Source organism: Apis laboriosa, unplaced genomic scaffold, assembly GCF_014066325.1.
Source record: "Apis laboriosa isolate Shangri-la unplaced genomic scaffold, ASM1406632v1 scaffold262_cov140, whole genome shotgun sequence".
NCBI lineage: Eukaryota > Metazoa > Arthropoda > Insecta > Hymenoptera > Apidae > Apis > Apis laboriosa.
In genome coordinates this window covers 377310-389702 of record NW_025222562.1, presented here as the reverse complement: position 1 = coordinate 389702, position 12393 = coordinate 377310, and the positions used below count along the sequence as shown (strand labels likewise).

Below are 12393 nucleotides of genomic sequence, written 5' to 3'. Positions count from 1 at the left end.
TTTTAAACTTTTGGAACTTTCGGAACCTTCTCAATACCAGAATCCTTTCAAAAAACTTTTGTAATCTTAGAACTTTTTACATCTTAAAATCTTCCGAATTTATAATTTCAAAATATCAAATTTTAGAATATTGTGAATTTAGTGATAAATATAAAACCTTTATTAATATATGAACTTTATAATAAATTAATTTTATTACTACATATCATAGCTCCAGGAATAGGTTAGAGCTAACAATCAAAAATTCAACAGAATTTTTTTTTTGACTGTAAATGATGTCAAAGGATAATTCTGATTTAATAAAAGTTTAATAAAAGTTGATTTAATAAAAGACATTTGTAAATCACAAGTCTATTTAAATGGAAATATTTTTTGATGACTGGGCTCGTACTAAGATACCGAGTAATACTCTTTCTATGGATACAATCATGGAAGATAAATCTGAAACGCAAATGATGAAAATTATGTATCGTTTGTAACATAAAGATTTTAATCTGCTCTTATGATACTCATTATATTCAAAGTTATTTCGATTGCATCTACTGCCATAATTTCATTCATGAAATTTCCTATATATTGAAGGATACAATATTCAATTATAATTGAATATAAAAACTTCGATAGAATACGCGAATGCAGAGACATTCTTCATCAAGTACGTATATTTTTGTAGTTGCAAATTTTAAAATATTAATTAATTTTTTTAAATCTATTCTTAGATAACAGCAAATTGATCAGAATAGACGAAATATCTTATCAACAAATGAAGTAATATTGATATGTTTATATAATATTTCCTTTGCGGAACTCTTCATAAAATATAGTTAAATACAGAGATTGCTATGCATTGTTAGATCATTACATATGCATTTCTGAATAATATTAGAAAAACAAGTAATTTGAATCTGTTGACAAATGAATGAATATTATAATACTTAATACTTAATTAATACTTAATTATAATAAGTATACATGCAAATTAAAGATTATTGAATCTACCTAATATACATATAATCTATGTGTATGAGTATTTATTGTTCGTGAGATTTGTGAAGAGTCCGGAGAAAATTCCTTATATAAAAAACTCTTTTGGTTATTATTGCTCGCAGATTTTTTTTAAGTCTAAATAAAGTTATATCAATAAATGTTGATTAGAGGATTATCGTTTTTGAAAATTTATACTTAATCGATATTTATAAATATTCAGCATATATTTTTGACATATTTCAAACTGGCTGGATTTATTCTAAGAATGACGTATTCCAAACACAGTCAACAATAACTAATATCATTCTAATACGAGGAAATCTATAAGAAACATACACTGATTTATTTCTATTTATGTATATCTGTATATATAAATTACTAATTCAATTCAAGGAATTTTCTTCTAATTGAAGATGTTGCAAGTTGAGCACTAACCGCGATGTTATTGGTTATTAACATGTCCTACTGGAAAATTGAAATCCTCTAATTGAATTAGAAAGAAATTTTCTGAGAGCACGAGTTTCACTTGTAAAGAAAGTCTCACATGAGAAGAAAGTGAACACATCATAGTCTGACCGCTGGATATAATTAAATAGCTTGTGAACACATCGTGTTCAGACTGTCGAACAGATTACCTGCTATGACATTGTGAAAGACTCAGCTCTTTTATAGATACGTATATCGCAATTGTAATCGCACTAATACATTCATTTTTAAAAAATATATTAACAGTCACCAGCACCAGCTTCTTCATATGCATATATGCACCTTAGTCGAAAGAACATTCGATGCATGTATCCATGCACTTAACATTACAATATTATTATTGCGCTGCACTTGCCTCCTAATTTTCTGTGTAATTTCTGCTCAAGCTTTCTATACATATGGATTAGACTACGAATTTAAAATTCCTTTCCTAATAAAGAAAGTTTTATGCGCATCACATAAAATCTACTTGCTTGTTTATACCTATATATACATTTCTGAAAGTATTGACATAATGAATATTTGTGTGGAGTAAATTCAAGAACAAATGAAAACTCGACATTTCGCATAATATAAAATTAGGCATTCATATCAATCATTTGGATTATCAATCATGATAATCTTTTACTAATCAAGTGGTGATTAAGCAGAATTGAAAAATACATCTTGGTTCAGATGAAATTACTCAAGTTCATCCAAATGTTAAAATGTTTTTAGCATGTTTGTCCTTTGGCGAATACTCGTATAACAATTGATTAACTTTCCATTAGAATACTAATTCATATCTTGTAAATATTATATAGAGTTTATCATAGCAAATATCCATGTGATCATTTAACATAAATAGATAGTCCTAAATATAAATTTTATGTAAATTTTGTATTCGCAATCATTATCATGTCCGAAAAAGAAATTAAATGCGAATCGTTCAAAAGATGTTAACGCGCATTTATTTATATATCCCAACACGCTACTGATTATGTCGTAAATTGTATGTCACGAGTACGCCAAACCAGATTTACGACGGTAAAAAAAAAAATCTTTTTAAAATTTCATTTTATAAATATTGAATGAATATAAGAACACGATATATATATATATATATATATATTATTATAATTAATAATATAATAATAATATAATAATATAATATAATAATTAATTATTATAATTAATAATGACTAACAAATTTTAATAAAATATAATAATGAACATAATAATGAACTGAAGAATACAGAATTGATAGTATTTTGTTTTTTTGCTATTAAATAGGAAAGAAAATAACAAACATGCAAGTAACATGCAACAGATAAAGAAATAATATAAAACAATGTTTTGTTTAATTGTTATTTTCCTAAAAATAATATTATTTTCTTAAAAAGTAGTATAATATAGTATTCAATTCTTTTTATTTATTATTATATATAAATATATATATATATTTCTAAGAGAAAGGAATTTATTCTTTTTTATATGATTTCAATTATACTCATTACAAATGATTGTAACTCTTTAAAAGTTTAATTTTTGTAAGACATAATTTTTTTTATTTAAACTATAATTAAAAAAATTATTAGTAAATTATTAATATTTTTTCTACTTTATATGCATTATGTACATTATAAATACATTATATATACTTATATACGTTGTATACATTATAAATATATATTATAAAATATATTGAATATCTATAATATAATATATCTATAATAAACTATGTATAAACAATTCGAACTATATTTTTTAAAATTTCTCAAAATCATGAATGAAAATTATTAAATTATAAGAAATCTTAGTGACATTTATAATTCTTTATTGATTTTAAACAGAGGTTTCAAAATGAAAGCAAAAAATAAATTTATCAAATTTATATTATAATATAAATAGTTTTTCCTCGAATATCCATATATATATATCAATATATTTTTTTAATTAAATTTAATTTTTTTTAAATTTTTTCTAATATGCGATAAACAATTTGAACATAGATTTTTTTCTTTTATTATGTTTATTCTGTAATTAATAATTTAATCAATATATTACAAGTTGAGAAAACTATGTGCTTTTTTAAATTTATAAAAGCTACATGATAGTGTTAAATGCATAATATTATATTGAAAGTCTTATATAATATATATTTTATTATATAACAGACATTCTGTTTTAAAACTATAAGTTTTTCAAAATGATGTTTTTCATAACATATATCAAACTTCCACTATAATGTAATAATTAATAAAATAATTTAAAAAAATAAATAATTAAAAAATAATAATTAAAAAAAATAAATAATTTTATGTACGAAGAAAAATTTAAATTTTCATGGATAGATGTTAACAATATGAAGATTTTTATGGAATTCTCAAGTTTGATGTAGATTCGAATTATAAGATTATAAGCTTATTACAATTTATAACTGATTGATTTATATATGTTATTATTTTATTATTGCTCCTTATATATGTTAATTGTTTGCCACAATGTATTTATCTTAATCTAATTGTAAAGTAAATATGCGTACGTAAATATGCACATATTCCTACAGATGCATACTAATAATCTTTTTTTTTTTTTGAGAATTATATAAAGATATTTTGAAAATTATAGCAAAAATAAGAAAAATAAGATAGAAAAATAAAATAAGATTTTTAAAGTAATTTTTCTTATAGGAAAAAGTTTTTCTTATACATATAGAATTCATAAAAATTGTTTATAGTTTCTTATTAGGAAAATTTCAAAATTTAATTCTTTATAATATATTTAAAAATCATCAAAATCAGGGAGAAAATAGTTTTTTTGCTATTTTACATTATCATTAAACATACATATATCATAATAATATGAGATAATTATTTTTTCTTATTAGAGAAATTTTTTAATCCAATATTTTTTTATAATTTTCAATAAAATCGTCTTTAAGCATGATAATTAAAGCTATTACATTTATCATGTGAATAATATATGAATGTTTTGTTTATTTCGTCTGATTAGATTCATTTTTTTTAAATATTCTTATATGAAGAAAAAAAATTATTTTTATATATAAGAATAATACATTTTTTAATTATTTGTATATTTTTATATATATATTTTTATTTATAATTTTCAAGTTTTTAACATTGGTCATCACATTCAATAAAATAAGGTGGAGCGCATTCACTATGTTTCATTCCAAAAGAATATATGGGAGTTGTTTTTCCAAATTTAAGATTATATTTTGGACCTGGAGAACGACAAATTTCTTTTATAGGATGCCTATAAGACATACTGTACATTGGAGCTCTTTGTTTAACCAATATATCATTATAAATTTTGGGACCTGGTACACAATCACGTTTTAGAACAGGCAAACGTTGTCCTCTAAAACGAATATGTAGAAATAAATTACATTGATTTAAAAATACTAAGATCTTATACATGAATACAGTTAATAATATATGATGATAAAACTTCACACAGTTGTTAATTGAAAATGTTAATGGTATTAAATTCTAATGTGGTTAAATCTAATAAGGCTTAATAAACAACTGTACAAAGATTTATAAAAATAACTATACGAAATTCGCAAAAATATTATTTTATTACTAAAGTTCATTTCGTATATTAATTCTTAATTAATAGAATAATATACTTAATATATATAAATATTCAAACGAGATATACATATATAGGAAAAATACTTACATATAAAAAGCAGGACCTGCTCGAGGAAGGTTTACAGAAATAGGACCTGGTGTAACGCAAGTTTGTCTAGTTTTCGTTCTTGACTTTATTGTAAAAGATGGTCCTTTTGGACTTGGCAATAAATATTTTGGACCAGGGCCACAAAAAGGTACTAATAAAATAGAAAAAAAACTTAACATAATTTGTCATTTTTATAATAATAGTTATAAAGCTTATAATTTTATATAAATAAAAAATGATAATTATTGGAAGTGTGAGAGGATAAAAAAATTAAAGAATTATGATTATTAGAATTATGATATAAAAAAATAAAGAATTTGAAAAGATATTGGATCTTTTAAAGTGCTTTGTAATTGAAGAATCGAAATATCATTTCAAATAATTTTGTTGATTATTGTTTTTTCGATTTTCAAATTTAATAATATAAAATAATAAAATTATAAAAGATAAAATATGAAAAGTAGTATACGAAATGAATAATACATATAAAATTTTATTTTAAATTCATATAAAAAATTATTTTTTCTACATTTATATTAATTTTATTTTATTTGCCATAAAAATATATGGATATATTATTTAATATATAATAATTTCAAAAAAAATTTTTACAAGAAAAATATAATTTCACTACATATATTTAAAATTATTATCTAACTCGATGAATTAATATAGGAATGATTGAATCCATGATTTAAACATAATCTCAAAACTTTAATTCATTTAAAAATTTTCAAGAATCTCGATATTTTTATTGATATACTTTTATGATTTATGATATTTTTCTGGAATAATAATATATATATTTTTAATTAGATTTTGCAAAAAATTTTTAATACAATCTTCTTACGCATCAATGTATTATTGATGTGTATTAATTTTATATTGAATTATTATATTGAATTACTGATTTGTATTAATTTTATATTGAATTATTATATTGAATTACTGATTTGATTTTGAAATTTTAATTCACAAAAATTATAACTAATTAATAATTAATAATAAAAATATAGAAAAATTATTATTTGAATTTAAAATTTTTTGTATTTACAAAAAGGTAATTATTTTATCAATTTTGATAATTGATTTCAAATATAATTTTATATTTAAACATTTTTACAATTTTATATTTTATAATTAAATAATTTTGTTTAAATTTTTTTTATTTAAAAATTAATTTTTAATCATTTAATTCCTTGATAATATAATGATTTATTGTAACTTATTCAAATATCTTGAAAAATATAAACAATATGAAAAAATATTTCAGACAAAAATTGCTTGATATTTTTATTTCAGATAAAAAAGAGATTTATATTATACATTATTAATAATTTTTCTATAAATTGATGCATTAAAATTATATATAAGTCAAAATATGATAAATAATCATATAAAATTATATACTTTTTATTGAATTAATTGTATAATTTATTAATTTTCTTATCAAAGAAAATAGTATTTATGTTGAAAAATCTTTATCTTAGAAAAATTGTAATTTGAAGTTCATAAAATTATTATATGAAAGACAGGAAAAAAACAAATAAAATATTGTTTTTTATCTTTCATATGATAAGATTTTGAATTTTAGATATAATATTTTTTTTCCAGAAAATAATGAGCTAATTAATAATAAAAATTAGATAATTTCATTAAAAAAATTAAAATTAATCTTTCTATGATGTTTGTGTCTATCTACAGAGAAACTAACTAATAGTTTTTTTTATATCAAACTTTTATCTGAAATATTTTTTTATATCTTTCATATTTTTTGAGATATTTAAGCAAATTACAAAAAATAGGGCACACTATATATTCAATTTTGATTTTTTAAAAAACAAAGATTTAAATGATAAAATTTTATTCCACATTTTTTTTTATTTATATATAATTCTTATTTATAATATATAAAATAACCTTTTATTCATCGTATATTAATATTATATAAAATAATTTTTTATCAGTTTTTTTAATTTATTTGTTTCCATTAGGCAATTTTTCACTCATATTTGAAAAAATTATAAATTTAATCTATTCGAAAATAAAATCTTAAAAATCTCTTTATTTTCTAGTTACTTTTCCTACTTACTTTATTAAGAAATTATTTCTTCGATTGTATCAATATAAATATTATGACTCTGTATATTGTATTTCTATGATTTACATCTAAGAATGATATTCGCATGACGAGAAATACGAGTCTTTAAAAATGTGAAGAAGATAAAAATGAAAATAGAAAAAAGAGAGAAAGAATATTGAGAGGAAGGGAAAGCGAATATAAACGAAAATTATAAAAAAAGAAAAGAGAATAGAAATTCATATAGTAAATATTCAACCAGATCAGAAAAGATTAATAAAGAGATATTACAAACGAAAAATTAAAATAAAGTTGGAAGAAAATAAAAACAGAACAAAAATTATTGAAATAAAAATAGGAATAGTGAAATAGAAAGTTCGTGTAGACTTGAGTAAAATATATTTTTAAATTATGGAATCATCATAATTACAGAAAACTCTTAAAAGATAATTACGAAAAAATATACAAATATACAACATAGACATAGCAATTCTATAGCTATCACAATTTTATATATATATATGCATACATATTTATGTACATATTGCGTTACATTGTAAATATTAGTGTATGCAACAATGTTTACAATAAAATAAAAATATGGTAATAATGTTTACATTATTATACTTATTATCATAATAGCATATTTTTCATTATCATAATAATGACATTATCATAATAATTTTAATAACATATATTCAATATTTAACATTTGGTCCTGGTATCAGTTCTTATAACATTAATCTTATAACATAATGGTTGCATTTAGACTAATCAATATCCAATTCACTAAAAAATAATCTAAAATAAAGATTCATTTGTTCTTTTTTGAATTAATATTATTTAATTTAAATAAAAATGAATCAAATGTTAAAATGAAACTCTAACATAATTTAAATAAAATTTATTTTAATCTATAAAATGTCAAGAATTAAAATATTAATTAAAAATTTTTAATTTTAATAATTTTTTTATGATATACAGTTAATTATTTAATTAATAATTTAATAATTTCTATATTATTTTATGCTTTATTAACAAACTGTATTTTCAAAATCAAGAAAGATTTTGATTTTAATGAAATTTTATATATGTAAAATATAATTATACAAAATAATATATATAACAAATTTTTTTTACTAAAATATTATTTTCAATATATAGAAATCAATACTTAAAACTTCATAAATATAATTTTTCTAAATTTTTTTCGCTTTTATAAATATAATTTTGTAGTAATGCGCGATAGAGCAAAATTTTAAATTAAATTACAAAATATTTAAGTTTTAATCCTTTATTGTAAAAATAATAATAATAATAATGATGATGATGATGATGATGATGATGATGATGATGATGATGGTGATGATGATGATGATGATGATAATGATAATAATAATGATAATAATGATAATAATAATAATGAAACTTTAATTTATTTTGATTTAACGCGTACAAAAAGATTTTCTATTCATAATTATTTATATATATATACAATAGAGACTCCCGTATTTGAACTAATAAACAAAAGTAGTTGGATAAAAGTGGAATTTTCTAAATAGTAGATAATAGAACAATTATTTTCTTTTGTATTAAACTTCACTTATTCAAATAGAAATGAACAAAATTCACAGTTTCTCTCAATATCTAAGGATCTCCATATCTTTGTAGCCATAAGTTACATAAATTATTTATTATAAGCAGCTAGGTAGAATTACATTCCCATTGCACTTCAAATCATTGAACCATTCATGTATTCTCGCTAATTTCGTTGCACTTTCACTATTTTCAAGATCTTTAATTATTTTCTATTTCTCTTCAATACTTAAAATTACATATTCTCGTTTACTTGCCATTATTGATACCGTTTTCTGCTTCAGACTGAATTGATATGATTACATTTAACTGATCGAATACAAGAAAATATTTATTACATCTAAATATATTGTATTTATGTTGTATGTAAACATCGCCACGAAACGTTTAGATAACAGAACATACGGATAATAGAATATCCGTATATTAGGGTATTTAGATAATGAGGATACGGGACTATTTCTCTACTGTATATATATCGATGGTATATATACATCGATAATTATTTATAAGCTATATATATATCGATAATTATTTATAAGATATAGCTTATCAATTTTACTGACTTTATAAAAATATATTATCAGGAATAATATTTTGAATAATTTTTTTTTATCGCTGTTGCCACTTAATTGCAGTTTTCATAATTTAAAAATATGTTTAATAAATATATATATATATTTATTAAACATATTTTAATATATAAGAATAATATATATAATTAATTCTGGAATCATTATAAAATAATATATATATAATATATCTATTCTAGAATTATTCTATATTCTAAAATCATTATATAATAATATATATATATATATAATTCTAGAATCATTATATATAATTTAATATAGAAATTAATTAAAATATTTTTAAAATAAATAAAATTAAACAAAAAATTTAATTGAAATTATAATTGTATTATTAAATGCAAGAAAAGCTTTAGAACGTTTTTTTGAATAAAATTAAAAAAATGAATAAATTAATCAAATTCTAGTTAAATTCTAACTTAAATTTTTTTGATATTTTGGAGTTTTATATATTATATATTATATATTATATCTCTTAAAATATTTATATATTGTATATATTTATATATTATATATTATATTTTTGATTTTTTAGAGTCTTGAAAATTTTATTGTTTTATTTTTAAAACTAACGAAATTATTATAAATAATAATATAATATATGTATATATAATAATATACATATTAAAGTATAATATTATTGTACATCAATGTTGGCTAAGTATTACATATCTTTCTAAGGATAAAAACTGATGATTGTCATTGAAGTTTCTTATATTTATTTGTAGAATCAACTAATTTGATGATATTTTTTTTTGATATTTTCATGTATCTTAATGTAATGTATTTTATTTATGTTAAAGTAAATTCATAAAGAATATATGAATATAAATTGTATTATTGTGTCCTAAGATATATAAATAAATATAATTACTTATATATCTAATTATATATCTAATATTATATATTAATCCTAATAAATAAATATAATTATACTACATATTATAAAAATAAATTGAATGAATAATTAGGTATAGTTTCCAAAATTAAAATTGGAAATAAAGAATTATTGATTTTCAAAAATTAGCGAAAATCATCATTTTTCTTTAAACATAAAAGTGATAAAAATATATTGATATTACATATATTAGTATACAATTAAAGATATAATAAACGAATTCAAATATCAAATATAAATAAATATTATCATATAAATAAATTATCATATAAATAAATAATTTTATAAATAAATTATTTTAAAAACATTTAAATTATTCTTTTAGTAAAATAAATTATAATAAATTTTTTAAACACATAATATTGAATAAAATTAAATAAAATTAAATTCTGGAATCATTATATATAATTTAAAAAATAAATTAAAATTTACCAAAAGTTTTTCCAACTAATCCAAATGTAAAACCATTACGTTTAGGTCTGTCTAATATATATTTTGGTCCTGGTGATAAACATTCTTCAAAAACATGATGCCTTATACCAAATGTATATGCTGGATTTCGATGTCTGGAAAGACAATGCTCTTTATAACCGACGAGAGTTTTGAGTTTGTATTTGGGACCCGGACCTAAAATATAAAATCTTTAAAATCTATTTTATTTAATCAAGTTTAATAATACATATATTCGTTCTTTCTTCATATTTATTTATTTTTCTTTCTTTTTAAAATTAATATTTCAAAGATATTTATTAATTATAATGTTTATTAAAAATAATATATTAACATCTATTTATTTACTTTTATAAGTGCATGAAAAACCTCCTATTTTTTTATCTGGCTTGGTTTGAATTTCTGTATCTGTTTTTGGTGGCATTTTTATATATATGTGTATAAATACTTGATAATTTACATTTCTAAAAGAATTTAAATAAAAATTTTAGTTGAAATTTTGATGTTATTTTAAACGGTCCATTTTGTTTTATTTCGAAATAAAAACAGTTGCTTGAGATGCGATGACATGTAAAAATATATCGATATTTACAATCGATATTATACAAAACATTATTTCATATACATGTTTGCAAACATAAAAAAATATCATTAATTAAAATGCATATTTGCAGATTTTGCAAAAAAAAACTTATTAATATAAGCATATAGAATATAATAAATTAAACTCTCTAAAAGAAACTTAAAAAATCAAATTTATTTTTCTCATTTTATTTTATTTAAAAAGACAGATATTTTAAAAATAATAAAATAAATAAATGTAAAAATTTGATTTCACCTATAATTATATATATAATCTAGATATACTTTAGACACATATGTGAATTTGGCAATATTGCCTTTACTAAAATTATGAATTTTATTATAGTATAATATAATGTAATTATACTATATGGGAGATAGAATGGAATTTATATTTTTCTAAAAAAATTTATCTATAATTGTTAAGGACAGGACTTGTGAAACGTCGAGTAACCTGGCTTGTGTTTTCAATTTGAATACTGTTAATAGCTTGACAATAATTTATGAATGGACATGGTTTTCCTAACGTTTTCCAGATCTGTAATTTAAACAAAGGTGTCATAACAACGATCACTTCACAAGTTACATTTGCACGCCATGCGATGAATCACTATGAGAGCGAGCGCGAAGATCTTGACTCCTACATATTGCGACGCAATCTCGCGAAGGCCCAGCTGGAGGCTGCTTTCCAGCGCGACCATTGGTCCCTCTAACCCCTTCTCTATGTGCATTTTCTCAAAAGGCAAGGATTGAAAGAAAAACCAAGAAAAAAACAAAAAAACCAAGTCTTGTGATATAGTTGATATAGAAATAGAAACGAGAACAGATAGAATTCGACGATGATATATCAAAATAGTATATCAAAATAGAGTTAGAATCATCATAGTTAGCCGCAAAGAGTCAAAATATCACCATTCGTTTATTACGAGCTCATAATATAAATGAATATACAGTCCTATAATAATAGGTGATCTTTCGAGCAGTAACATCAGTTTAGGTATCCCATTTGTGCAATATTCGAAGTCATTTATCCACTT

General features: G+C 20.3%; 1 protein-coding gene across 1 annotated transcript; it reads right to left on the bottom strand.

Annotated features, from left to right (window-relative positions):
• Positions 1-4589: 4589 nt before the first annotated feature.
• On the bottom strand, positions 4590-11232 carry LOC122713667 (outer dense fiber protein 3-B-like). The gene is made up of 4 exons (XM_043934342.1): positions 11123-11232; positions 10757-10951; positions 5161-5311; positions 4590-4836 (listed from the first exon to the last, which is right to left on the bottom strand). Exons 1-4 carry the CDS (start codon positions 11196-11198, stop codon positions 4590-4592), a joined length of 669 nt encoding a protein of 222 aa, XP_043790277.1. The 5' UTR covers positions 11199-11232.
• Positions 11233-12393: the final 1161 nt, after the last annotated feature.

What these genes read in the sequence shown, in the direction of transcription:
- LOC122713667 (XM_043934342.1), bottom strand. Translation starts at nt 11,198, where the DNA reads ATGCCACCAAAAACAGATACAGAAATTCAAACCAAGCCAGATAAAAAA. An exon ending in TTTTTCATGCACTTATAAAA is followed by an intron (nt 10,952 to 11,122) that starts GTAAATAAATAG and finishes TTTATATTTTAG; the next exon opens with GTCCGGGTCCCAAATACAAA. An exon ending in ATTAGTTGGAAAAACTTTTG is followed by an intron (nt 5,312 to 10,756) that starts GTAAATTTTAAT and finishes CTATTTTATTAG; the next exon opens with TACCTTTTTGTGGCCCTGGT.